The 27,067-nt window shown below is 36.0% G+C and overlaps 1 protein-coding gene across 1 annotated transcript in view; it reads left to right on the top strand.

Annotated features, from left to right (window-relative positions):
* The first annotated feature begins 8,404 nt into the window (after positions 1–8,404).
* LOC110918519 (truncated transcription factor CAULIFLOWER A) overlaps positions 8,405–27,067 on the top strand; it is a 31,195-nt gene continuing 12,532 nt past the window's right edge. The window contains exons 1-4 of the mRNA XM_022162817.2: positions 8,405–8,773; positions 8,851–9,051; positions 12,331–12,409; positions 13,001–13,065. Of these exons, the coding sequence (XP_022018509.1) occupies positions 8,867–9,051; positions 12,331–12,409; positions 13,001–13,065 (329 nt within the window). The 5' untranslated portion in view covers positions 8,405–8,773; positions 8,851–8,866. The remainder of the gene's footprint in view (positions 8,774–8,850; positions 9,052–12,330; positions 12,410–13,000; positions 13,066–27,067) is intronic.

Genomic DNA, 27,067 nt, shown 5'->3' with positions numbered 1-27,067 from the left:
GGAGGACATAATTTCCTTTTAGCTATTTCCTTAAAGTTGTTCCATTCCATGTTATAAACCCTGTCACTTCCGCTGGACTGAAGAATGGTATTCTACCACTCTAAGGCTGCATTCTTAAAGAGATTAGAAGCATACATGATCTTATCCTCATCTGCACACTTACTTATTTTTAAAACTGCTTCTGTCTTTTCTATCCAACGCAATGCTGAAGCGGCTCCTTCATTGCCTGAGAATTCTATCAGTTTGTGTCACGACCCCCGACCCACCCTGGACGGAATCGGGAGTCGTGAACAGCCCAGTGGTACCGGTGATTATTTTGAAAAATATTGCAGCGGAAATTTAATAAGGACCGTGAGTTAGGAAAAATATCAGAGTTTAGAAACACCGGATTTTTATTTATTAAATAGATGGAATAAATCCATGTTTTACAAAGGTAGTTTTAATAAAGATAAATTTTATTACATAAAACAATATTTCTTCATTTGATTTTAATTAATAAAATAAGCTACTTCTTGATGCCTTTCAGTGCCGTATCCATCTTTTACTCCAATCTACTGTAATTACCTGAAACGCGTTTTAAAAAGGTTTTGTCAGCAGAAAATACTGAGTGAATCATTCAGTTTACTGAAAACGACACATTTGTTATAATTTACAGTATTAAGAGCGATTACAATGTTTCTGATATCAAACCAACTACCCACGGTACTTTGTCACTCGACCCATTGGCCCTCTAATTGTCCAATGGTGTCTGTGATTATGGTCATATCACCCATTGGCTGCCCCAATGGTGAAGATTATCAAGTAATGTATACAAAACCCCACATACCGGCTGTAATTAGGTGATTACATAGACTTAATCCCTGTAATTATAACTTTGAAAATAACTTGGAGTTTTGTAAAACAGTTAATAAAAAGAGAATGACTCACATTATAAGCATGCAGATTCATATGGCCAAAGTTTAGTCTACAGATAATCCTTGATATATTGCAGATTTATACAGGCAGAGCTTAGCCTATTGATTTAACCTTGTAACCTAGTGCATACGAACTAGGTAGGTAACTTAATACAACAATTACGATAACTCACGAGATTAAAACCCTCACAACGAATGACAAAGTATTTCCCCGAATTCGGGTGGTACTCAAACATCCTGTCGGAATCACAACAAATGACAAAGGATAGTACTAAAACATCCATTGGATAGTTTCAATCGATCGGACATTGAATCGTAGCAGCGATCGAGTTAATACCCTGTATCGTAGCAGCACCCCGCTTTACTAATTAGTGATTTTGATAGTAAACAGAACGTAACTCAGTGTGTATTATGAGTTTTTACGTCGTTCAATCGCCCAAATTCCAGTCCCAAAGTCTGCTATTTATATACGAATTTTGAAATGCTTACGAACCGTAAGCATTTTTTTCCTTACGGTCCGTAAGGGTTGCATTTTCACTATAGGGTGGCCACGTGTGGGTGTAGGCTTGCTGAGTCGACATTTTCGTAAATTTCAATTTTGACAACGTTTTATAAGGATAATCGTTGAGTAGGGAATACCCCCCCTGAGTTTTAGGGGCCCTGATCCTGATTCTGATTGTTCTGAAATTTGTAGGGTTTGTGCAGAATCACTTGGGTGTCTCAATTAGGGTTTCCTATTGGATGAAATAATACAATAAATAATAGTTTTGATGAGGGTTGTTACATTCTCCCCACCTTAATAAAAATCCCGTCCTCGAGATTTGGTTTATGATATTTCTTTTAGACTTATGTCAATAAAACAATATTAAGATAGATGTCACAGAATCAAAATATCTAATTTTGTGAATACAAGTTGTACCATAAGTAGGATTCAAAGATTCAACTGAATTAGTTCAAGAAATTGATGACAAACGAATGAGATGAAATGATATAATTTCTAAGGTGACTAGGTTCAATCCAAAAGATATATGATTAATAGATATTTAGAATGAATGTGAAGGACTATTAGAATCAATAAAAATTCTTTGTCAAAAGAAAGCTTACTTTGATTGGCAACTGAGTAAGACTTTTAGAATTGACAGGTTCCATTTGAAATAAAGGCATGAAAAATGATTTGTCAAATATTAAATTATGATATGAGAAAATCAATGTGCTAACATGAGTGAATTGTAAGGATATACGGAAAGAAAATAGAGTTAGTGTATCATTTTAAAGTTCCAAGTTGTTTTAATTATGAAACAATGTGATAGTACACTATTAGTGACCATATTTTTTTCATACTATGTCTTATAGATCGAAATATAATGAGAACAAGTTGTTTTGGCATGACCAATTTATATTATATTTGTAAAGCAAATGTAATATATATTATTTATTACACATTTTTACTATATGTAAATGGTTACTACTTTTAAATAAATATTATAGTATTTTACTATACTGTGTAATACACATTACAAAACACTGCAATGAAGTTATTACATTACAAAATATTTTAGTATTATTATTTTGTAAAAGAATTCACTTTTATTTATAACGTTAAATGAAAGTGGTAAATAAAGGTGTAAAAATATTTATTGTACAAAAGTATTTGTGAAATATTTTGTAAATATATATAATACTTAATGGGTTGATTCAATGTGATTACTTATTTTCATTTTGAAATCATATAACGTTGTGAATGTATTTACAAAGGTTGTAAATAAGTGAAAACGGGGACTATTCTTATATATTACCATGTTCCCCTAACCCAACATAGTTGATAACTACCATATTATTCTTATATAGTCATTTTCTTGTCAGAGCGTTACTGTACATAGTTACCACAAAACATGTGATAGACTATTATTTATATAGTTTTATTTGTCCCTCTAATTCTTATATTATTTTATGAAAATATGTCTTCTCTTTACAGTACAAAGTAAAATATTTTTTATATATAATTAAGATTTACTAAATAAGTATGATGACTTAATTAACTAGTCATTATCATGGCGGATATTGGTTAGTGCTGCCTTGTTTAAGCATAGGTGGCCAGTCCATGCCTAACTAAGGCTAGGCTATTTAATACCTGCCCCTGACAATAACCCTAGTATTTTAAAATAATACTAACACTATTACTATTAATATTTTATTACTAATAATAAAACTGATATTAGTAATAATTATCTAAAAAGGCTAGATTGATGTTGTAAGAATCATTAAGAGATACACTGAAATATGACAAAAATTTAGGTATCATTATCTTAGCATATAATTTGTGTTAAGATGACTTATATAAATAATTAAATCCGTATATGATATATATAAACGAGATTAGTGCAAGTTTTAAATTTTTGTGAAAACGTCAGTACAAGGTGATCGTGATCAAAGAAATGATTTAATGAAGTCGAAGACTAAACAAGCCTATTATGGTTCAAAATAAACGAAGTGCTTGTTGGGACTATTTTGAATATGATAGCTTCCATTTATCATATGGAATCTTGAAATGAATATGCTTGTTGGGACTATTTTGAACTTGATTTAAACAAAACAAGTTTTAATAAGAAAGTTCGGACATGGTCACAATAGAAACTATGTATGTCAAAGAAAATTAAATTTTTCAAGAAATTCATTGACTCGATATCAAGGAGTTATTGTTTTGCAATAATGCGGTTCACAGTACAAAAAGCGGAATGATATTTGAGTTTGGATAAAATAACAAATCGGAATGAAGTCCTCCAGTGGTCTTCATAAATCAAATGAATCACATGCATAATGAATAGTGCATGTGTGGATTTACCAAGAAATGAAATAGATCAATATTTGCTACTATGAAAGAAATCCTCATGGTATGATGACTATTAGAGGAAATAGAAACACGAAAGTCAACTCTTTATATGCAGAAGTCAAAATTTTAATGAAAGAAATATAAGAACTTCTATCTGAACTTTTGTGTGATAACCGTTGTTAAGTGAAATTACCAGGGAATGTCGAATAAAAATAAAATAGGGAATTTGCAAAGGGAATGTCGAATAAAAATAAAGTAGGGATTTTGCAAAGGTATGTGACTCCTTTTGCAGTGATAATAATTATGACTCTAATTAGGCTGTGCACCGATGGTTTGTGAAATTTTGTTCCAACGTACCTCAGCGATATTCATGTTTTTTTTTTGTACGTGTCAGAGTGCTGCTTTTTTATCAGTAGTTCTCCCACTGCTGGGAAGAGCATTGTTGTTGTCATACCCAATTATAATTTCCAGAGGTCTTGCGTTAAAATCGTGTGTGATATATTTCAACGTCTGTGTATAATTTAAGTTTTATGTGTTTTCTTGTGTACTAGCACAACTTTACATATTTCTTATTTGCATTAACAGTTTATGGTAACGCGTTAGAAATTCTTTTGATGGCGTTTTAAAGGGTTTCCATTGTTTATTTTATCATACGAGCTACGAGACAGATGATCAAATGAAATAATGTTTGATATCGGAAAAGAGATTCCTAATAAAGAAATCTAGACACTTATGCTTATGCTTTATTCCATATTGACTTGTGGAATTTCTTATAGATATATATATATATATATATATATATATATATATATATATATATATATATATAGGGGGCTGCTAGAATGAGAACCACCCCGAGTTGTAAGAACCGCGAGAACTACACCCCACGGAGCGCCGTTCGCCATGATTTTTTTTTTACAAGTTGATGTGTGTATTATAAACACAGCCGTAAAAAATCATAGCGAACGGCGCTCCGTGGGGTGTAGTTTTTTACACCACAAGTTTGGTGTTTTTTAATTTTTTTTTCTTTTTTCTTTTTTTTCACCAAACTTGTGGGGTAAAAAACTACACCCCACGGAGCGCCGTTCGCCATGATTTTTTACGGCTGTGTTTATAATATACACATCTACTTGTAAAAAAAAATCATGGCGAACGGCGCTCCGTGGGGTGTAGTTCTCGCGGTTCTTACAACTCGAGGTGGTTCTCATTCTAGCGGCTCCCTATATATATATATATATATATATATATATATATATATATATATATATATATATATATATATATATATATATATATATATAGGGGATGGATCATGAGAAAACTAGTTTAAATGAGAAAACCAAAAAACTAACTAAAAAAACCTAAAAAAAACCTAAAAAAATACCAATTTTTTTTTTTACAATTTTTTAATAAAAAATCGCTACTTTATATGTATGGAAAAAAATTTTCAAAAAAAAAAAAAAAATTTGTTGTACTGCACATGTGCACTAATACGGAAAGCCTAAACCACTTAACCCACCCCCCACCAACACCCCCCAAAAACCTAACCCCCCCCCACCCCCCCCCCCCAAAAAAAAAAAAAACCTAAACCCCCCTCCCACACCCCCCAAAAACCTAAACCCCCCACCCCCCACCCCCAAAAACCTAAACCCCCCACCCCCCAAAAACCTAAAACTAAACCCTAAACATAAACCCGAAAAAAACCTAAACCCCCCACCCCCCCCCCCAAAAAAAAAACCTAAACCCCCCCCCCCACCCAAAAACCTAATCCTAATCCTAAACCTCCAAAAAAACTAACCCTAAAAGCTAAACTAGACTCAAAAAGCTAATTTTAAGCATGTAATGCAATTGTAGTACATGTTACATTGCACATGTGCACTACTATAATAATAGTGTAGAAAACAAGACGACACCATAAATCTTTTTTTATGTCATAAAAAATATGCTCGAATATACTTGAATGAAAGATAAGAAAATTTGTGATCTTATGGTGCCATTTTTGTTTTAAAATGATAACGTATGGAGAAATGGGAAATGTTTGAAAATTTATATATTTTTTGTTCCAATTTTACCCCTCCTTCATTAAAAGTCCTCCCTCATTCATTAAAAGTCTCCCTCCCCCTCCTTTTTAGTGGATTTTAGTTAGTTTTCTAGTTTTCTCATTTATATCTAGTTTTCTCATGATCCTCTCCCTATATATATATATATATATATATATATATATATATATATATATATATATATATATATATATATATATATATGAACACACATATATATAAATACGCCAATATAATCAAAATAAAGACGTTTCGAGAAAATCTCAAAGTTATGTGAAAATTCCAAGTAATGGAGAAACTTAGGCATTAATAGAATAATTGGTTATTAAATCATTCCTACTTAATTTAGGACGTGTAGACCAATTTGAGGGATTGCGAATATATAAAACGCACCCAAATGTGAGTATCACTAAGCCCCACTTTTACTGTTTTATACACTGTTTTGGGGGAAGAACACACCTTTAAAAATGGTAATTAAATATTTTAGTGAGTGTCACGGAAACCCCTATTTTTACTGTTTTATATACTGTTTTGGGGGAAGAACCCGTCGTTATGAAAGATAAGTATACATATTTGTATAAATTATGCTTTTGAATTATATAAAATGTATCTTCATGGAAAATACGGTTTTTGGATATTATAATGTGTTTTATGGCAAACATGGATTTGGAAAGGTGTATGATTTAAACTGTTTTCGAGGAAAATGGGTTTTGATTGATAAAAATATGTTTCGGGGAGAAACGGGATTTGATTGATATAAACCAGCAGAAGTCCCTGCGCCCCGCTGCGAGTTTTCAATCGGTATCGGTTCGGTTCGTTATACTATCAGTACGATTTCGGTACTTGATATAGCTCTGGCTATAGCTTACTTTACGAAAAAATACTCTATTGTGATACGTCGAGAAAACCATGAAAACAAATATTCTCGATTGAGGCATGCTTGTGTTGATGATTAAACCGTTCTTATGGACCAGTAATTTTACTAATATATATGACTAACAAATTTTGTATCAACTGAGAAAAGGTGTAAATCATTCATGAGAAAATAAATACTATTATTTACCATGTATGTAATAAAAAATATATATGTTTAGTTTTAAAAGTTTCATAAAAAACTTAATGGACCATGTGTAGACATCACCTAAAGTTTACCATTACTCATTACACTAAGCTCCAATTGTTTGACAAACTTGAGGGTAAAAAATCCTCATTACACTCAAGCTCCCATTGTTGACAATAGGGTTAAAAAAAGCAAGATAAGAAATCTAATAGACCTTATGTGTATAAGCCATCTATATGTTTACTGTTTCTTCATATGTTATGGATTAATACTATATATAGAATATGTTTTGGGGAGAAACGGGAAAAGATTATGGTGTTTTGGGTAAAACGATCGTGGAATAATTTGAATTTTGGTTAGGACAAATTTATCGGGTCTCAAGAGTGTAAGTAACAGAATAGGCTTACTTAATGTAAGGACAGCAGAAATTTGTACAGCATAAGATATTAAATTGTTATTTAGTTGGTTATATATATCAACAAATTGGGGAGGCACATGGAAATATACCTGCCACAATGTTTAATCACTTAAATATAGCACGCATGGAATTGTTGATAGATCTATCGGGTTGACTACCCCGTTGTGACGGTAGCTCCGGTCCACATAGTGGCAAATTGGTATTCTTTAATAGTCTAGTATTGATTAGAACATCAATCGTAATGACGAAAATTTAATATTGAAACTGAGCTAACTTTCTTACGTCTAGCTAACTTACGAAACTGAAGAAATGACGAAAATTTAATATTGAAACCATGGGTAGAAAATCTCATCTGAGGCTTTTTAAATAAACAACTCACGATGATATACCCTCGGATTTTTCTAAAGGAAATATAAAGCTTAGTTTCTTAATTTTATAGTAAGAAAAGATTTTCCTTCCACAAATTGTTACGAATTTGATATGTGAACTCACCCGCCATTGTGTTGACACTTGATTTTTACGTGTTCTTCAGGTACATGAGTTCGGCTTCGGGATTTTGGCATATCTTGTGGTAGTAATGCTTGTCGTGTTTAAAAATGGTTTGGACAACTTTTAAAACTAAATTGGGACCGTGTGTATTTGGATCCATAAGGGTCAAGACAACTATGTTGTAGTTCGGACTGTATTCGAACTTTAAACTCTAAAGTCATGTTTTAAATAAGTGTATGTCCAAAATAAACAATGCATCGTATATTTATGGGTACCAACCTCCGTCACCGACACGTTTGTATTTCTACTGCGACGTTTTTAGGGTGTGACACATTGCCACCACCAGTATTCTTTAAAGCGATGCTAGTAAGAATTTAACTTAGAATTAAAAAAATATTCAAGTGACTAACGAGTATACTAACTTGTGACTATGACAAGTTTGATAATATGATTAACCTTTTGAAACACATCCTTAAAAAATCAACGGCCTCAAGGCGAGAACCTAAATACATGCGCCCCAAAGGCAGACAATAATGGCAAGAAAGTAAAGGATCAATCACAACTCGACAACACATCCTCCGAAAACCACTCTGGTTTTTAAGATAATCAAATCTCTTTTTTAAGATTGCATACCAACCACACACACTCCTATCTCTCTCTCTGAATTATGCTTTCTTCATCCTACCAAAACCACTCTGGTTTTAAGATCATCAAACCTTTTTGAACATAGTATACCAACCACTCAGTCTACTTTATCTCTCTCTCTCTCTCACCCAAATTATGCAATTTTCCTCCAAACACAAATAACAGATTTCTTCATCAAATTATGGATATACACCAAAATAGAAACTAAAACATTCTTCTGCTGCTTCTTCAATTATTGTAAACATACAAACATACCACAGTCTTGTTGATTCTCTTTAGGGTTTCTTGTAGAAACCCAAGAATAAAAACAAGTACTTACCAGATCAAGATCAAGAGACCTCAAAACAAGAAATTAAGGTAAGTTAACATGAAAATATTGTGTATGCTTTTAGGGTTAGATCAAGTTGGTATCTTTTTTATTTTTGTCTTTTTAGGGTTTTCAACAAGAAAATGGGGAGAGGGAGGGTGCAGTTGAAGAGGATTGAGAACAAGATTAGCAGACAGGTGACATTTTCTAAGAGAAGAACAGGCTTGTTGAAGAAAGCTCATGAGATCTCTGTGCTATGTGATGCTGATGTTGCTCTTATTGTTTTCTCTACTAAAGGCAAACTGTTTGAGTACTCCACTCACTCCAGGTCATCTTCTGTTTTATAAAACTTTTCAATCTTGTTTATTTACTATTTAAAAACAATCTTGACTGAAAGTCTGAAACCCCACCTCAAAATCACTACTTTAAGGTATTTTCCATATTTTTCATAAGATTGTGTGTGTCTTAAAGTACCAACAAAGCTTCATTGATCTGATTTAAAAAAAAATCTTTCTTTTGCATGCTTCAATTTGTCAATTATAGTTCAAATCTTATGTGACTCCTCCATATCTATTTTCAGTCCAACTTTCTGTTCCATCAGTCTTGTTTTTTGGGGGTGTTTTCTAACCATATGTACCTGATTTCATATGAAGGTACCATCAGTATTGACATGAAAAGCATCACTAACAAGATCCAATACTACAACTAGTATAATTGTACTAGAAAAGCCTTTTATCTTTGGTTGTGTTTTCATCTTTACAATACTCTTATTAGAGGTTTGGATGATTTTAGGAAATTTTTTAGACATGAACCTATAACAAAATCACCAAATATTACCAAAATCCAACCACATGTCATTTCAACAAGTCTTTTTTTGTTGTCTATACCGTTGCAACAAGATTTTATCTAATCTGATCTTGAATAATTTTCAACCCTAATTATAAACAAACCAGAAAATAATATTTCTTTTTACGAAAGTGAACAGTATTTTACTTTTTGTAAACTCATGACATTAAAAAGTATAATGTTTTTTATTGAGTTTGGTAAACTCATGAAATTAAAAAGTATAATGTTTTTATTGAGGCTGGTAATTAATTCGGCGTTAGCTGTAAAACTTGCATTATGTTATTGTTCAACCAGAAAAGACAGATTTTCATGTGCTTTCTGATGTTTCCTAGTTATTTTTTGTTATTATTTTCTGATTTTGTAGAATATGTGACTAACCCAATATAATGTCTGTACAAAGCTGAACGTGTCCGTACGCATGCATCAAAGAACCTAGTACTCACAAACTAGTTACAGGCTGGTCAAATACTGCTTTCCCACTAAAGTTAATGAAGATAAAAATAGTGTAATTAACACATCAAATTCTTGTTAGATTGAGCTTTCCTTTATTATTATTATTATTTTTTTAATTTCTTTTAAAACAACTTAAGATTTTTTTAACGGATTTTTTTTAATTTCTTGTTGTCTATTGGAGTTGAACTTAAGATCTCTCCCTTTTAAGGTGTTTAAAGACTTTACCATTATCAATGGACTACCATCCCATTGGTTAAAACAACCTATGATTTAAAAGCTCGTTTTTGTTGATGGTTGCATACATATAATTTCACATTTTATGGGTTTTTTTTCAAAAATATATAAAAGACAATACATATATTAATTAAGTTGAAATATATAGGAGAAATAGCACTATATACTTTTACACGGAGTACAAAGATAAGTAATTATTTTCCAATCTTAAATCCTTTAAAAAATGCAAAGGTTCTTATTTTTCTCTCTTTCATAACCTAAAATTAATACAAATTAACAAATTACTTTGATTGTGTAATTACATATCTAACCTACGCGTTGTGTGTATGTAAATTAAGTGACTCAAATCTGTTATGTGTGTTCTTGTCATTAGCGGATCTTGAACTTAGTTTGTAGTAAAATTAAGGCAGGGTACTCAAAATCCAACATTTTACACTACATAAAAACTATTCGAAATTTTTAACACTACATAAAAAATATTCGAAAATTTTCAGTAAAAATACAACACAAAAAAAACGGGTGGGGAGGGGGGTCGTCTGACCCTATGAAAACCTCCGACCATAGAAATTTATGTTTTGAAATATTTTGTCCCTCCACTCATTCACAACCCTTCTCCCCACACGCGCACACCCCTTCCACATACATATATAGCAAAAGAGAGTGTGTTGGTGTATACGTGGATACGGTTTGTTTACAAAATCACAAATATGACAAGGATCATTAACACATTCGTATATTTATGTATCTATTTATGATATAAAATGATTTTTAAATAAATCATGGATATGTGAAAATATACTTAAACCAATACATATGTGCGTAACTTTATGTGTATTTAGATACATAAACGTCTATAAGGGAGGGTTTAAATGAGAACGCTAAATATTGTGAGAACCGTGAGAACAAATGAAAAAATCGTGAGAACTTGGTCAAAAACAATTCAAATTCAATTTTTTTTCTACACTTATCATTATTATTCGAATACAATGTTACAAGTTTAATTTACACGTTTAAATTTATGTGAATTCATAAATAAAGAAAATTTACACTTGTGTAAGTTTGCAATTTACACATGTGTAAATCTCTTATATTTACACATGTGTAAAAAATCTAAAAATAGTGATTTTGAAAGAAGAAATAAATTATTTAATGTTGTAAATTCTTTTTTTGATGTTGTATCTTAATTACAATGAGGTTTGTATTAAAAATTTGGTTTTGATTGGTTTTTTTGTTCGTTCTCACGGTTCTCGTAATATTTAGCGTTCTCAAGATAATTCTCCCCAACGTCTATATATGTGTAAAAAATCTAAAAATAGTGATTTGAAAGGAGAAATAAATTATTTGATGTTGTAAATTCTTTTTTTGATGTTGTATCTTAATTACAATGAGGTTTGTATTAAAAAATTGGTTTTGATTGGTTTTTTTTGTTCGTTCTCACAGTTCTCGCAATATTTAGCGTTCTCAAGATAATTCTCCCCAACGTCTATATATGTGTAAATTTACTAAGTTCTCTAATTTATACATGTTCGGAAGAGAGAGAAAAGAAAGAAATCAATTTATTTTTTAAAAACAAATATATTTTAATCTTTTACAGTTATACTTTTTATTTAGTTCTTAATAATACTAAATGATTTTGATTGCTTTTCGTGAGTCCTTGTAATATTTGTGGTTTTATAACCATTTTACACACGTGTGCGTATATACAAGCTCATACAACAATTTATATAGTTGCTTCTAGAATTTATTTATTTTTTTCTTAAATCGAATATAAATGATCATAAAAAACCACTAATCTTGATGTTACAATTTTCCTTCTAATATGATTTAAATGATTTAAATGACATATTCTTTCATAGTTAAACATTCTCCAAATATAATTCGATACAGATATTTTTGATAACTTCATAAGCAAACATTATTTCTATCAACAAAGAAAGTATTAGAATACAGAGAATTAATATCAATGCAGACTTTCTTAAATAACTGAGTAGAAATTTTTTTGTTCTTTTTAAATAAATACCTTAATATGTTATCCTCTGGACAATAACTGTGACCGTCCTTTTTTTGGCAACAGTATGGAGGCAATTCTTGAAAGGTATGAACGATACTCGTATGCAGAAAAGCTGCTTACTGGACCTGAAGCAGAAACACAGGTAGACGACGTACTTAGATATTTATCTTTTTCTCCTTTTACTATTCAACGAACTATCTTTTCAAGTTCATATGTCAAAAAGTGCCTATAATCCAAATGAATGTGCATTATTAATTATTATGGGCTTATGGCTCTACTTGGCATCTTCTGTTCAAATCTGTTATTTTTGTGGAGCATAGTTTTGGGCGTACATACTTTTGCACAAATTGGGTTGCTTACAAGTTACAATTCTAATTAAAATTTGAATATGATGGTTTATAAAGTGAACTAATATTTAGTTTAGTTTTACAACACGAAATGAAAATACTAGAATGTGTGGCTACCGAAAAGATTTTGATATGGAGAACAAAACGATATTGATGAACAATATTTTCTAATGTATTGAATAAATGAAGATAATAATAAAGCTAATAAACTAATGATAGTGATGAAACGTCAATAACTATAACTATCCTAATATATATCAAAAGTAAAGTAGACATAGATTTATGACTAGTAAATGAAATATCAAATAATAATAACTCGGTTAACAATTAGTCTTTTTGCACTTGACTTGATTTGATTGGTCTTCAATTTTGGGTTTTGTGAGCAGGGAAGTTGGACTCTTGAGTCATCCAAGCTCAGGACTAAGATTGAAGTACTAGAAAAGAACATAAGGTACGCGTAGTTTTACTCATTTCATTCTTGATTCAAATACATTGGCGGGTTATGATTATTGATATTGCATTTGTAATCCTCATGAACTACTAGAATTGAAAAAAAAAAGAAATTTAAACATTTTTTACATCTAAATATCATCTATAATATTACACTTGCAAGGATTATAACCCACATTATCTTTATGATGGTAACACCATACCACTAGCTTATTAGATAATGTTAGAGTTAAAGAAATAAGTATAGTGGGAATTGTTAAATTGTTGATGATTTATATTTTTAGGTACAATTCTTTTAGTATATATTAAACATTATATATATTTCTCGTAAATATAAAAATTATATGTGATCCCTCCGCGGCTTTCAACAAGTTTAGTGGAGATTGAAATTTGTAAATATACCTTGATTCCTTTCTTTATTTCCTTCCTATCAATCAATCACACATCAACAAAAACATCTAATTTTTTGTTTGAGTTAATTACTGTTTTCGTCCCTGTGGTTTGTCAAAAATCACTATTTCAGTCTATTAGTTTAAAAATTGTGATTTCAGTCCCTGTGGTTTCACTTTCGTAGCCATTTCAGTCCAACTCGTAACCATTTCAGTCCCTGTACTAACATAATAAATGGATTGAAATGGTTACGAAAGTGAAACCACAGGGACTGAAATGGTTATAAAAGTGAAACCACAGGGACTAAAATCGCAATTTTTAAACTAATGGACTGAAATATTGATTTTTGACAAACCACAGGGACGAAAACAGTAATTAACTCTTTTTGTTTTAAATATGCCCTTTGGTATCTTGTTTTTACTCTTTTTAACTTTTACTTAGTTTTGTATTTTATATGAAAAATAAGCTTGTTTTATAATTTTAACCATTTTTGTGTTTTTCTTTCTATATTTTGTTATCTTTTATATTTTCATTGCTTTCTTATTATTATTCATTTTTTTGTTTAACCTTATTGTAAATATTCATCACTAGATTGTACTACATGCTATTTTATTTGTATCCAGGTTTTAATTTATAGACATAATTACTCCTTTCATGTAATTTATATTTAGTGTGTTTATACTTTATATTTTTTATCTACACATACTATGCTTTACATAATACATGTTGCCAATTAAATTTAAGACAAAATCTAAAACACATTTTTTTTCTTTGTTATTTATTTAAAGTTGACTTCATATTTTAATCGTTCTACATTTAATGTTTTGATTTGTCATGTATAAATAAATTTTATAAAACTAGTATTCAAGATCTCTCATGTATACATGATGCATAATATTTAATATCCAAACGTAAAACCTAGAATTTATCTACTCGTGTTTACTGTTGATGGCTTGTTAAATAGAATAATAATAAATTGCTAATGAGAACCTATCCATGAATATAACCAAAAGAACAAATAGGTGAAATGATGATCATAAAGAAAACCATTATCATCCTATTTTAATTCTTAATAGAAAAGATTTAATAAATAAGTTTTCATTTTTCATTTTTTATCTTAATCTTTTAAAACTATTTAAAAAAATGTTTATTTTTTTAAATACTACAATATAAAAAATTGTGTTAAAAATACGTTTAATAAAATCTTTGGTATATATATTTTATCCTTTTTAATTGTTTTGATTGATTGAAAACTAGGAGAGATAGAGAAAGAAAATGAGAAGGTTGTATCAACATATTCAAGAAAACCGAAGTTTTAAAGGGACATTAAAGAAACATTTTAATACCATTGGAATATAAGCCTTTTATTAACATTATAAGACTATGTAGTGGGTTAACTAAATAGTGTAAAAGTGACTGACGCGTTACTATCATGTAAGCAACAAGACTCTCACTAACTTAACCGTAAAAAATGTGTAATGATTTAACTAAACACTTTATCAAGATAATTTTTAAATATTTAAATTAAGACAAAGGTTATGATGTGTAATTTTTTTATTAGATAAAGAAATTAAATGTGAAAAAAGTGGGCATAGGCGTCATTGCACTCACACCCTTCAATTTACATATGAAATATGGTGTGGAGGGCACCATAATATAATATGAGTTGCACTCATGACATGTTCGATTCCATGAATCGATTTTTGACATTCCAGTGAGTATTACTACTCCCGTATCTTTTTCAGAGTCTATACATTTCTTGATTCGTCCTCCTTCGCTTTCGACTTCTGTTTCTTCTCCTTCATTTTCATCTCCTCCTATTATTCCTTCCTTATCTTCTCCTGTTACTTCATATCCCGATATTCCTTCACCTCCTTTTCCTCCTCCTCCTCCTGTTCCGACTCACCCAATGGTTACACGATCTCGTGATTATACACGATAGCCACGTCAGTTCCTGATCATGTTATTTTCATGTCTCTACTACTTCTACCACTGAGCCTTCCACATTTCGACATGCTCAGCAGTACTCTGTTTGGTAGGATGCGACGCGTGCTGAGTTTGATGTTCTTAATGCCAACCATACTTCATGTCTTGTTCAAGCTCCTACTACATTTCAGATTGCAGATACTTTGACCAAAGAATTGTATGGTGTTCGTTTTGATAGTCTAAGATCCAAGCTTCACGTGGATGCTTTACGGGTTTACCTTGAGGGGGCATATTAGATTATATAGAGACAGTGAGTTAGCTAGAGTTGTGAGTTAGTTAGAGTTGGTACTATGGTAGTTAGTTTGTTCATCAGAGTTAGTTGGAATGGTGTGTGTGTATATATATATATCATGTATATTTTATAAAATTTTAGTGATTATTTGAGTTTAATATCTCTTTCCCACATTGTCTAAGAGTAGTAGTTAGAAGTCATGATATAACGACGTAAGAATAGCAATTAGAAGAGAGAACATAGGAAAGTGAGTTGATAAATCCTGAGATGTTGGTCCAGTGGTCAAAAGGTCTGTCCTCCCTAGGGACGAATCGGGGCTTTAATCTCGGGTTTGAACCGGACGGGGGGTGAGGGTTTACGGATTCCATCTGATTTTCGCGCATAAGGGGCACGGTCTCATGACGGTCGAGGAATCGACCTTGGACATAGAGTCGAGCAGAGTGAGTTTACACGTGAGATGTTTTGCCGTTCAAAAAATAAGGAAAGTGAATTGACAAGGAATAAAGCTATACTTGATAGGATCATATATCACATAAGATGACGTTTGATGCAACCAAGTAAAAGTACCACTATGAAGCGAGATCACCTATATCGGTCATTGGTGAAGCTAGTGGTGTAAAAGGAGTGTATGGTGAAGCGTTCACTTGCTTCATAAAAGACATGTATCATTTATGTAGAAAGTTAGAAGCCGCCAAATTAGTTTTTTTTTTTTTGTTTTATAAAACTTGTTACTAATTTCCTTTTTTTTTTAAAAGTAAACTTCATTCACAAAGAGCCAGCCCAAATCGAGCCGACCAACAAACACAACAAGAGAATTACATATTTACAAAGGACACCCACTCCTCCCAAGAGATCCCTTTATGCCTAGATCTATTCGAAAACCATAAAAAGCCTATCGACTTTATTTCACTGATAATCTTATCGATCCTAACCGGACTATTAGAGAAAACCAGCTTATTCCTTGCCCGCCAAAGACTCCAACAAGTAATAATAATTAAACCTTGAACCACAACCTTCTTCTTATCCGAGGCCGAAAGATCTTTATGAAGACTTAGAAGATCCTTAGTAGAGAACGCAAAGATTCCTGGAATTCTACACCACTGACTAACCGCATTCCACACAACCGAAGAAACATAACATGCCGTAAGCAAGTGTTCGGCAGACTCGTCTGCGGAAGAACAAAGAGGGCAGTTCGGATCACCTTGAAGGATGTTTCTTTTCCTTAACGCCACCTTAGTCGGGATTTTTTCCATTTCCGCTCTCCACATATGGATATTACATTTATCGGGAATCCAATCACACCAATCCATAACAAAGTTATGACTAACTACCCTATCCGAATAGCACAGACGCTTCACAGATTTGACAGAAAAAATACCTTCACTGTTAGGAGACCAGCGCCACTTATCTTGTCTGTTAAAGAACTGGACTGATTTGAGGATGTTGCGAAGTTGCAGCAGGTCCGATAACAAAGCTGAATCGTACAGATTCGATTTCCAATGCCATAAAAACTCCAGCCCCGATCCGTTGCTTTTGACCCTGTCCACTACATAACATTTTTTCTCTGCCTCCATACGGAAAAGGCTAGGGAACTTCAGCTTGAGCGGTTCATCGATGATCCAAGGATCAAGCCAAAACTGAATACTAACCCCGTTACCGAAAACTCCCTGAATGAAATTCCTGAGAAAAGAACCTCCCACCTTACTGTGAATGAGCACTTTGACTATGTTGTTCCATACTCCTTTAAGAGTTTTCTTAATCGGAAAACCTTCCCATCCCACCCGACTAAAATGAAAAGCATCAATAATTTTCCTCCAATAACAGTTAACTTCGGTTTTGTAACGCCAGCCCCATTTGGATAAAAGCGAAATATTAACTTCCGAAAATTTGTTGATACCCAATCCCCCATCTTTTTTATGATTCGCCACCCGATCCCAAGCTACCCAATGCGTTTTCCTATCTTCAATGGAACCACCCCATAAGAATTTATTGACATAAAAACTCCAGCCCCGATCCGTTGCTTTTGACCCTGTCCACTACATAACATTTTTTCTCTGCCTCCATACGGAAAAGGCTAGGGAACTTCAGCTTGAGCGGTTCATCGATGATCCAAGGATCAAGCCAAAACTGAATACTAACCCCGTTACCGAAAACTCCCTGAATGAAATTCCTGAGAAAAGAACCTCCCACCTTACTGTGAATGAGCACTTTGACTATGTTGTTCCATACTCCTTTAAGAGTTTTCTTAATCGGAAAACCTTCCCATCCCACCCGACTAAAATGAAAAGCATCAATAATTTTCCTCCAATAACAGTTAACTTCGGTTTTGTAACGCCAGCCCCATTTGGATAAAAGCGAAATATTAACTTCTGAAAATTTGTTGATACCCAATCCCCCATCTTTTTTATGATTCGCCACCCGATCCCAAGCTACCCAATGCGTTTTCCTATCTTCAATGGAACCACCATGGACACCAAGTCAGAAATCACCTTCTTGGTGGCTTTGTATAAAGAAAAATAGTAACAAGGAAGGCTTTCCAAAACGGATTTTATGAGAACAACCCTTCCACCGATAGATAACATATTCGATTTCCATTTCGCCAAGCGGTTTCGAAAGATATAATACACCGGCTGCCAGTTGCTAATTCGATTCATATTCGCACCCACCTTAAGGCCAAGATAAGTGAACGGAAGAACATCCGGATTACAACCCACCTCGCTAGCCATATCCTTAGTTTCCCCCACCCCCACCCCCACCCCCACCCCAATTCCGAATAAATTGGACTTATCGATATTAATTTTGAGACCCGAGCAGATGAAAAAACACCGAAGCACTCTCACAATATTGACCACTTCCTGCTTGGACCATTCGCCCACCACAATAGAATCATCCCCGTACAAGAGATGCGTAATAACCGGCCCATTATTAGGGGTTGCAATACCTTTAATCAAATCAGCACTTCTCGCACCATTAATCATGCACGACAGGGCCTCCATAACCACTAAGAACAAAAACGGGGAGAGCGGATCACCCTGTCTCATACCTTTCTCACATCTGAACAAGAACGTAGGAGCTCCGTTGACAAGCACAGACGAAGAGGCTGACTTCAGAATACCAAACATCCATTTACACCACAAATCAGGAAAGCCCATTTGAGAGAGAGTGGAGATGACGAAGTTCCAATTAACGTTGTCATAGGCTTTCTCAAAGTCGATCTTCAGAAAAAAAAAGCTTTCAATTTACTCTTTTTGATCCATGAGATGAGCTCGTTGATAATAAGGGGGCCATCCAGAATGAATCAACCTTTTAAAAAAGCAGACTGAGAATCCGAAATAACACCATCCAGGACCATCCTCATCTTGTTAGCCATAACTTTAGAGATGACCTTACTAATAACCCCAACCAGATTAATAGGTCTATAGTTGTTCAGCGAAACCGGGTTGGGAATTTTAGCAATAAGGGCAATAAACGACGCCCCACAGCCATCATTTATCACACCGTGAGCATGGAACCAGTCAAAGATTCTAACAAAATCCTCTTTGAATATATCCCAAAAAAGCTTAATGAATCTGAAATTGAACCTGTCTGGACCAGGGGACCGATCATCCCCACATTCAAAGACCGCGTTTTTTATTTCAATCTCGGAAAAAGGCTCAACTAGCAATAAACTATCGACTTTGGAGATTTTTTTGATATTATGACACATCAAGTTCGGCCTGCTCTTAATGTTTTCTTTGAATTTTTCTCGAAAGAACGAAAAAACCATCTTTTTGATCTTTGACGGATTGGTACACCACTCTCCATCAATATTGAAATCGTGAATGTTATTGACCGCCTTCCTTTTATTAACTAAAGCATGGAAAAATTTAGTGTTCTCATCTCCATCAATAGCCCACTTCAACCGCCCTCTTTGTTTGATATCCACTTTTTTTTTCTAAAATCGATATCCTGATAAATCTTCTTATTCTCCGACATTATCCATTGTTCTTCTTCTGAGAGATCCCTCAATTCCATAATTTCTTCCAATTCCTCCAGTTCCGAGAGGGCAACGTTTTCACTTTCCTTTTCTTTAGACAAAAACTCATCCCTCCAAGATTTAAGAGCTGACCTGATACGCGCCATTTTAGACATCAGGAACGAGTCCGGAGGGTCAGAAACCTGCAACCCTTCAACAGCCGATAACACCGTTTCCTCGAAACCCTGTTTCCTGATCCAAGAGTTGAATATTCTGAAAGGACGCGGACCAAAATTCAGATTAACCAACTCCATGATGATAGGGCAGTGATCGGAATACCGGTTTGATAAATCTCTAACACAAGCCGAAGGCCATTTAGAGAAAAATTCTGAGCACACCAAGAAGCGGTCGAGTTTACTGAGCTTTTTACCGTTGTCCCTTATACACGTGAACATCCTACCCTGCATCGGGTATTCAAGCAAGCCATTGTTGTCGATAAAATTATTGAAATTATCAGCACAGACCTGTTTGAACTTCGAGTGTTTCCTTTTGTGATCAAACCGCGTTAAAATCCCCAGCAACTATCCACTGACCCAAAGACGAATCAATGACGTTAGAGAGCTCTCCCCAAAGGAGTAATTTCGCCGACGTGTTTTGGGGAGCATACACGTTAATTAAATTAATCGGCTCTCCGCTTCCCCTAACCGAACCTTTGATCACAAGAAAAAACCTCTCCTGAATCCACGAGTCAACCTTAATGACATTAGGGTCCCAAATCCAGAGCAGCCCCCCAGACAATCCCTCTGAAGCCGAAAATTTAAAATCAAAGTTACTGTTTCCCCACAATCTCGAAACCACAGAACTAGAAACAGAAGCAACCATCGTTTCTTGAATGGCGATCACACTAATCTTATTGGCAGTACGAATATCTTTCACCAAATTGATTGACATAAAATTCATGGGTCCATTTCATTAATTCCTTCACTTCTAATGGACTCACGGACCAAATCACTGTGGATCTCTAGATTGACCCCCACAATTTTACCCAAGCTGATAGTCTCCCTAACTTCTTTCTCAAACGGGGAGATAACAGTATCACTAACCTCAATACTAGTAGAGACGTCACCTGCCTCTCTCCCTGACTGCAATCCGGCTCCGATCTGGGGGGAAAATGTCACCGCTGGACTCTCAGGATGGACATCAGAAGTCACCAAGTTAGCTCTGTTGCCATATTGCGGATCCGCAGCAAGAGAAGCTAGATAATTATCACCAGCCTCCTTATTTAGATCAAAAGAGAATTCCGTATCATCCTTAGACCGTTTCCTGGGCCTATAATCCGAAGAAGGGCTTGAAGTAACACATCTAGAAGTTTTACACTTCCTGGGCTTGAGTCTTCTAGCACCGAAGGTGGGCCGGCCCAAATTAAAATCTGACTTAAAAGAAGAAAGAGAACAAATCCTGCCAGAACCTTCCAATGGAATATTCCCTGTGTCCCCACCTGTATTAACGGTGCAACATCCCATATTGGGAACCTGAACCGACTCCCCGTCGTTTGATTTACCTAGGAAAGATTCTTGTTGAACGCCGCAAAAATTAAAGGAAGTCGACTGTTCATTGCCACTAACCAGAGTAGGGATCTCCGGCGGCATATCTCCCTGGTCTCCGTTCTTGTCTAACAAATCACCGTCCGACTCGTCGGAAAATCCCTCGTCTTCATCGCTCGAATCCTCACTTCCTTCTTTGTCCTTTTCATCTTCCTGTTCCTTCTCGAGATTATTCATATCCTTAACCTCTTCATTAGAGTCCGGCATGTTGACTTCTGTACCCCCTTCATCGTTAACCTTATACGACGGCATACTCTCGTCATCAAACATACAGTCCGGCATCCAATCGTCTAATTCCTCCAACACCCAGACTTTAAATTTCTTGTTCCTCCATGAAATCATAGATGAGCCACAGATTCTCGCTCCAGAATCCACCAAAATTCCAACACACGAAGAAGACAAATCCTAATCAGAGGAAGATAAATCAGAGCCTTTGATCACTTTCCCGAACATCGCAGCAATATCGTTAAAAACTTTATTTTCAGCCAAATGGAGAGGCACACCATGAAATTTCAACCATGCAATCCTCTCATATGCCATGGTCTGACCAGACCACACGTCAAGAGAGTCGAACCATTCCTTCCAGAGTTGGACATTAAGAATGAACTCAGTCGTGTCTAAGTCATCTTCGAATTCAACCATAATGTTAAGACCTCCCAAGTAATAAAATTTAAACTTTAAAACAACCGACGACTTAAATAATGCCTTTAAGTTAACCAGAGTCTCAACGTCTTTCACTCTACCCACCACCGCTCTTCCATGCATGTCAAAGAATGCACTCGTCTCACTGTGCACTTCCACCACCGAAACTTCCCCGGACTCTTGACTCACCCCACCTACAGGTGGCCCATTGTTATTCAGAAGCACTGATGAATAAGAATAACCTTTTCGAATAAAAGCATCCTTCCGAGAGTTACTTGTCTCCTCCGATACCTTCCGAGGCTGCTGGGTCTTAACTGGCGGAGGCCGTCTATCTTCTTCCACATCGTTTTCCTTAGCGAATTTAGCCCGGTTTATCTTGAGCTTGAAACCCCCCAGATTGAGTCCCTGCATGTTCCTTTCCAATTCCTTCCAGTCCTTAACCCCTTTGAAACTTACAAAACTGGACTTCAGGCCTTCTTTACATCTTTTTCTCGCAATGAAGGATCCAGCAATCTCCCCATATTTACCAAGAAAAGTAGCCAAATCCCAAGGTCTACATCCCTCCGGGATGTTGGCCACATAAAACTTAGTTATATTCCCTGCCATGGACCAAGAAAAAAGAGAGAGGAAACAAAGAGACCGTAGCCCGTCGAACAAACCGCGAATGGATGGATCCGGAATCCCACTAGGAAGCATGGTAATATCTAGAGACACTGCCAAGAGTGAGACGATAAAACCTCACTTGCTAATCAGATTGCATCATCATCGTCGAGCAAGAAAGTTCCAGCCGGTCAGAAGAGAGAATATTTCTTAACGGTTAAAAGTTACTAAGTGTTGTTACTAATTTCTTGACAACTCAAGAGAATGTGTATTAACAAAGTAAATAAGTAAAGACTAAAAGATGTCACCACAAAACACAAACACAATGCTGTATAACAATGTAAGTGGATGTTAGTAAATTGTTTTTTAGTCTACTTGATCTTTAATCAAGATTAGTTCTTCACTATGCTTTTCTGAATATAATCTTCTCATCAAATTACAAAATTACTCAAACATTTATCTCTCGAAAGGTGATCACCTTAACTTCTCCCATTTTGTTTTGTATACAAAATGGAAGGAATCACAATTAACTTCTCGTGTTCAAGAAAAAGAATCACCTATTACTAGTGTTTATATGTCAAGGATCTAGTCTAGCTTGCTAGCTCTTCTCTTGCTTTTCATTTTGAGGCTTCAATTCAGTTGTAAGATGTATGATAAGTGTTAGGTATTTTGTGTTTTTAGAGTTGCATATTGGTTAATGCACTTAAAGGATTTTTGCTTAAATAAAGGTAGGAAAGAGAACCAAATATTGTTACTCGATGACACAATTTGCCTGTGCATTGACATTATGAGCCTGAAGAAATTCTCTCTCACTAATAGCGTATATAATTTTCATTATTGTATAGCTTTAATGTAGGAATAGAATTATCCGCTTTCCATATATTTCTTGTATCTTGTATTATAAATGGAGGAGAAATATACAATACAATTCATTCAGAAAATTATCATCTTATATGGTATCAAGTTTTTTGATCCAGCCGGCCCTAGTTCTCCTCTCTCTGCCTTCTGCCTACTTTCTTTCCTCTGCCCTCTGATCTTTCTGTTTTGTCATGGACACCAAGATTCATCCCGCTATGACAGTTAGCAACATAAAAAATATGGTCCCGATTACCCTTGAAGCCGAGACCACTCACTACACCACATGGACTGCTCTCCTTTGAAGTCCATTGCATGGCTTATCAGGTGTACGACCACCTAAAACCCAGCATTGCTGCTGCTGCTGACGTCGAGGCGGCTGCTCTATGGTCCCGAATTGATGCCATAGTCCTTCAATGGATCTATGGCACCATCTCCAATAACCTCCTTCTCATCATTCTTAAACCCAAACAGACCGCACATCAGGCGTGGAAAGCCATAGCCAATCACTTCAACGATAACAAGAGTGCTCGCCAAGTTCAACTCCAACAACAATTCTCCAATATCCGACTTGAAAATTTTCCGTCCATGGCTGCCTATTGTCAGCAGGTAAAACATCTCGCTGACCAACTCGATAATGTCGGTGCCCGCGTCAATAACCAACGCCTTGTGACCCAGCTGCTAAGCGGGTTAACCGAATAGTACGAGAGCATCTCTGCTGTCCTCCAACACCGGGAACCCCTACCTGAATTCTGCGAGTGTCGGTCTCGTCTAACCATGGAAGAAAACAAGAAGAAGTCGCAGACCACCCGGGCCACCGCCTCTGCCTCCACGGCTCTGGCAGCCACCACGGCTTCTCCCGCCCAGGTCGATTAGTCGGCTGTTCCTTCCAACCGTGGATGCGGCAGGGGAAATCGCTCTCGAGGTCGAACCAACAACACCCGTAACAATCGTCCTACAGGAAACCCACCTGCACATCCCTATATCGTTTTCCCACCATCTTGGACAGCCAACCAATGGGCTGCCTTCTCACCTCAACCCTCACCTTGGCCCGTAACCAACAGCAACCATCCCCCTTGCCCATACCCTTCAAACCCGACACCATCTAACAACCTGGGCATCCTTGGACCTCGACCCGATCAGGCCTATGTAGCAGGTTTCACACCAACAGACATACAACAAGCACTCTACACCATGTCCCTTCAACAACCAGATCCAACCGGCTATATGGACACAGGTGCTACCGGTCATTACACTACTCCGCAAGGTAACATCTCCCCGTCTTCTTTAATTCTTGCACTAATAAATTTATTATTGTTGTAAATGGCATGAAAATCCCCGTTATTGGACAAGGTAACCATTCTCTACCACCACCATACCCACCCCTCAAGTTGAACAACGTCCTTATTGCCCCACAATTAATTAAAAACTTAATTTCTGTCCGTAAACTTACAACCGACAATTTGCTATCTATTGAATTTGACCCTTTCGGTTTTACTGTGAAGGACCTCAAGACCAAGGATCCCATCCTTAGATGCAATAGCTCGGGCGATCTTTATCCTTTGACTGCTCCTCTTCCCAAAACCAACACTCAACCTACTGCTCTTGCTGTCACTTCTCAAGACCGTTGGCATCAACGCCTTGGGCACCCGGGCGACAACTTATTGCATTCTTTAAGATTGTCTTCTTCTATTTCTTTTAATAAAAATAAGACCTTGCTTTGTCAACCATGTGTTTTTGGCAAAAGTATTAAATTTCCTTTTAATTCTTCTGGCAATGCAACACATTTACCCTTTGACATTGTTCATAGTGATTTGTGGACCTCCCCGATTTTAAGCACCAACGGTCATCGTTATTATATATTATTTCTAGATGATTTCATGATTTTTTTATGGACATATCCCCTTGCAAACAAATCTCATGTCTTCTCTACCTTCACTCAATTTAACAACCATATAAACACCCAATTTGAACGTAAAATTAAACAATTTCAATGCGACAACGGTAAGGAATACGCAAACGCTTCTTTCCAGTCGTTTTGTCACCAACAAGGCATGCACTTTCGTTTCTCTTTTCCATACACCTCACCCCAAAATGGCAAAGTCGAACGAAAAATACGGACAATCAATAACATGGTTCGCACCTTACTTGCACAGTCTTCGTTACCTCCCACCTTTTGGCATCATGCCCTGGAAACCGCAACCTACCTTCTCAACATCTTACCCAACAAACACCACAACTTTCAATCCCCCACTATCCGGCTATATAACTGCGACCCCACATATGATCACCTTCGGGTGTTCGGCTGCTTGTGTTACCCACTTCTTCCCTCCACTTCTATTCATAAACTTGCTGACCGCTACAAACCCATGGTGTTTCTTGGCTATCCACCAAACCATCGGGGCTACAAATGCTTCGATCTCACCTCCAATTCCATCTTTATTTCCAGGCACATCCAGTTTGAGGAAACCATATTTCCTTACGCCACAACTTCACCACCTCAGCCACAAGCTTATGACTTTCTCACACCACAGTTTAACCCTCTACCTTGGCCAAGTACATCCCAGCCGGACCAACCTTCTATTTCGACCCAATCCACCCAACCGGCCCACTCTCATTCTTCTACTGACCATTCCACTAGCCCCAACTCCACACCTGCCCAACCCATCACCTACTCCCGCCGTCCACGTCCTCAACCTGCCCACACCTCCCAACCGACCCTGGCCTACACCACTACTCCGTCGACATCCGTACCTGTTGAAGGACACCACCCGACTCCCTCGGTTTCACCTCCACCACCTCCACCACCACCACCAGCCGTCTGTACCATGCGCACACGTGCCATGGACGGCATCTCCAAACCAAAACAACCTCTCAACCTCCACACTACCACCATCACCCCCATACCTAAATCCCCTCAAGTCGCCTTGTCCTCCCCGGATTGGTTTAATGCCATGTCTAACGAATTTAGTGCTCTAATTAAAAATGAGACTTGGGATTTGGTTCCTCGTCGGCCTGATATGAATATTATTCATTGTATGTGGTTGTTTAAACATAAGTTTCAGTCTGACGGCTCTCTGGAACGGTACAAGGCACATTTGGTCTGTGATGGCCGAAGTCAGCAGGTTGGCATAGATTGTGGTGACAACTTTAGTCCGGTTGTTAAACCGGCTACCATACGCTTGGTTCTCACCTTGGCTCTCTCTCAGTCATGGTCAATTCACCAGTTGGATGTCACTAACGCATTTCTTCATGGGCACTTGGCTGAGACCGTTTGCATGTACTAGCCCATGGGGTTTCGCAACCCAAAGTTCCCTGATCACGTGTGTCGTCTGAAAAAGTCTCTCTATGGATTTAAACAGGCACCACGCGCGTGGTACCAGCGTTTTACTGACTTTGTCTTGTTGCAGGGGTTCTTCCAAAGTAAGTCCGACACATCTTTGTTTATTTATCGGCAAGGAGAGGATACAGCTTATCTTCTCATTTATGTTGATGATATCATCCTGGCCACCTCATCTGATTCCCTGCGCCAACGTCTCATTACTACTCTTGCTGGAGAATTTGCTATGAAAGACTTGGGACCTCTCTCTTATTTTCTGGGAATTTCTGTCACTCGCACAGGTAACTGCATGTTCCTGTCTCAGCAAGCATATGCCAAAGACATCATACACCGAGCAGCTATGGATTCATGCAAACCTGTGGCTACCCCTGTTGACACAAATTCCAAATTAGGCGCTAC

This window comes from Helianthus annuus, chromosome 17, assembly GCF_002127325.2.
Source record: "Helianthus annuus cultivar XRQ/B chromosome 17, HanXRQr2.0-SUNRISE, whole genome shotgun sequence".
Taxonomy (NCBI): Eukaryota; Viridiplantae; Streptophyta; class Magnoliopsida; order Asterales; family Asteraceae; genus Helianthus; species Helianthus annuus.
The sequence above is the reverse complement of the archived record's forward strand: the minus strand, read 5'-3'. Positions and strand labels throughout refer to the sequence as shown.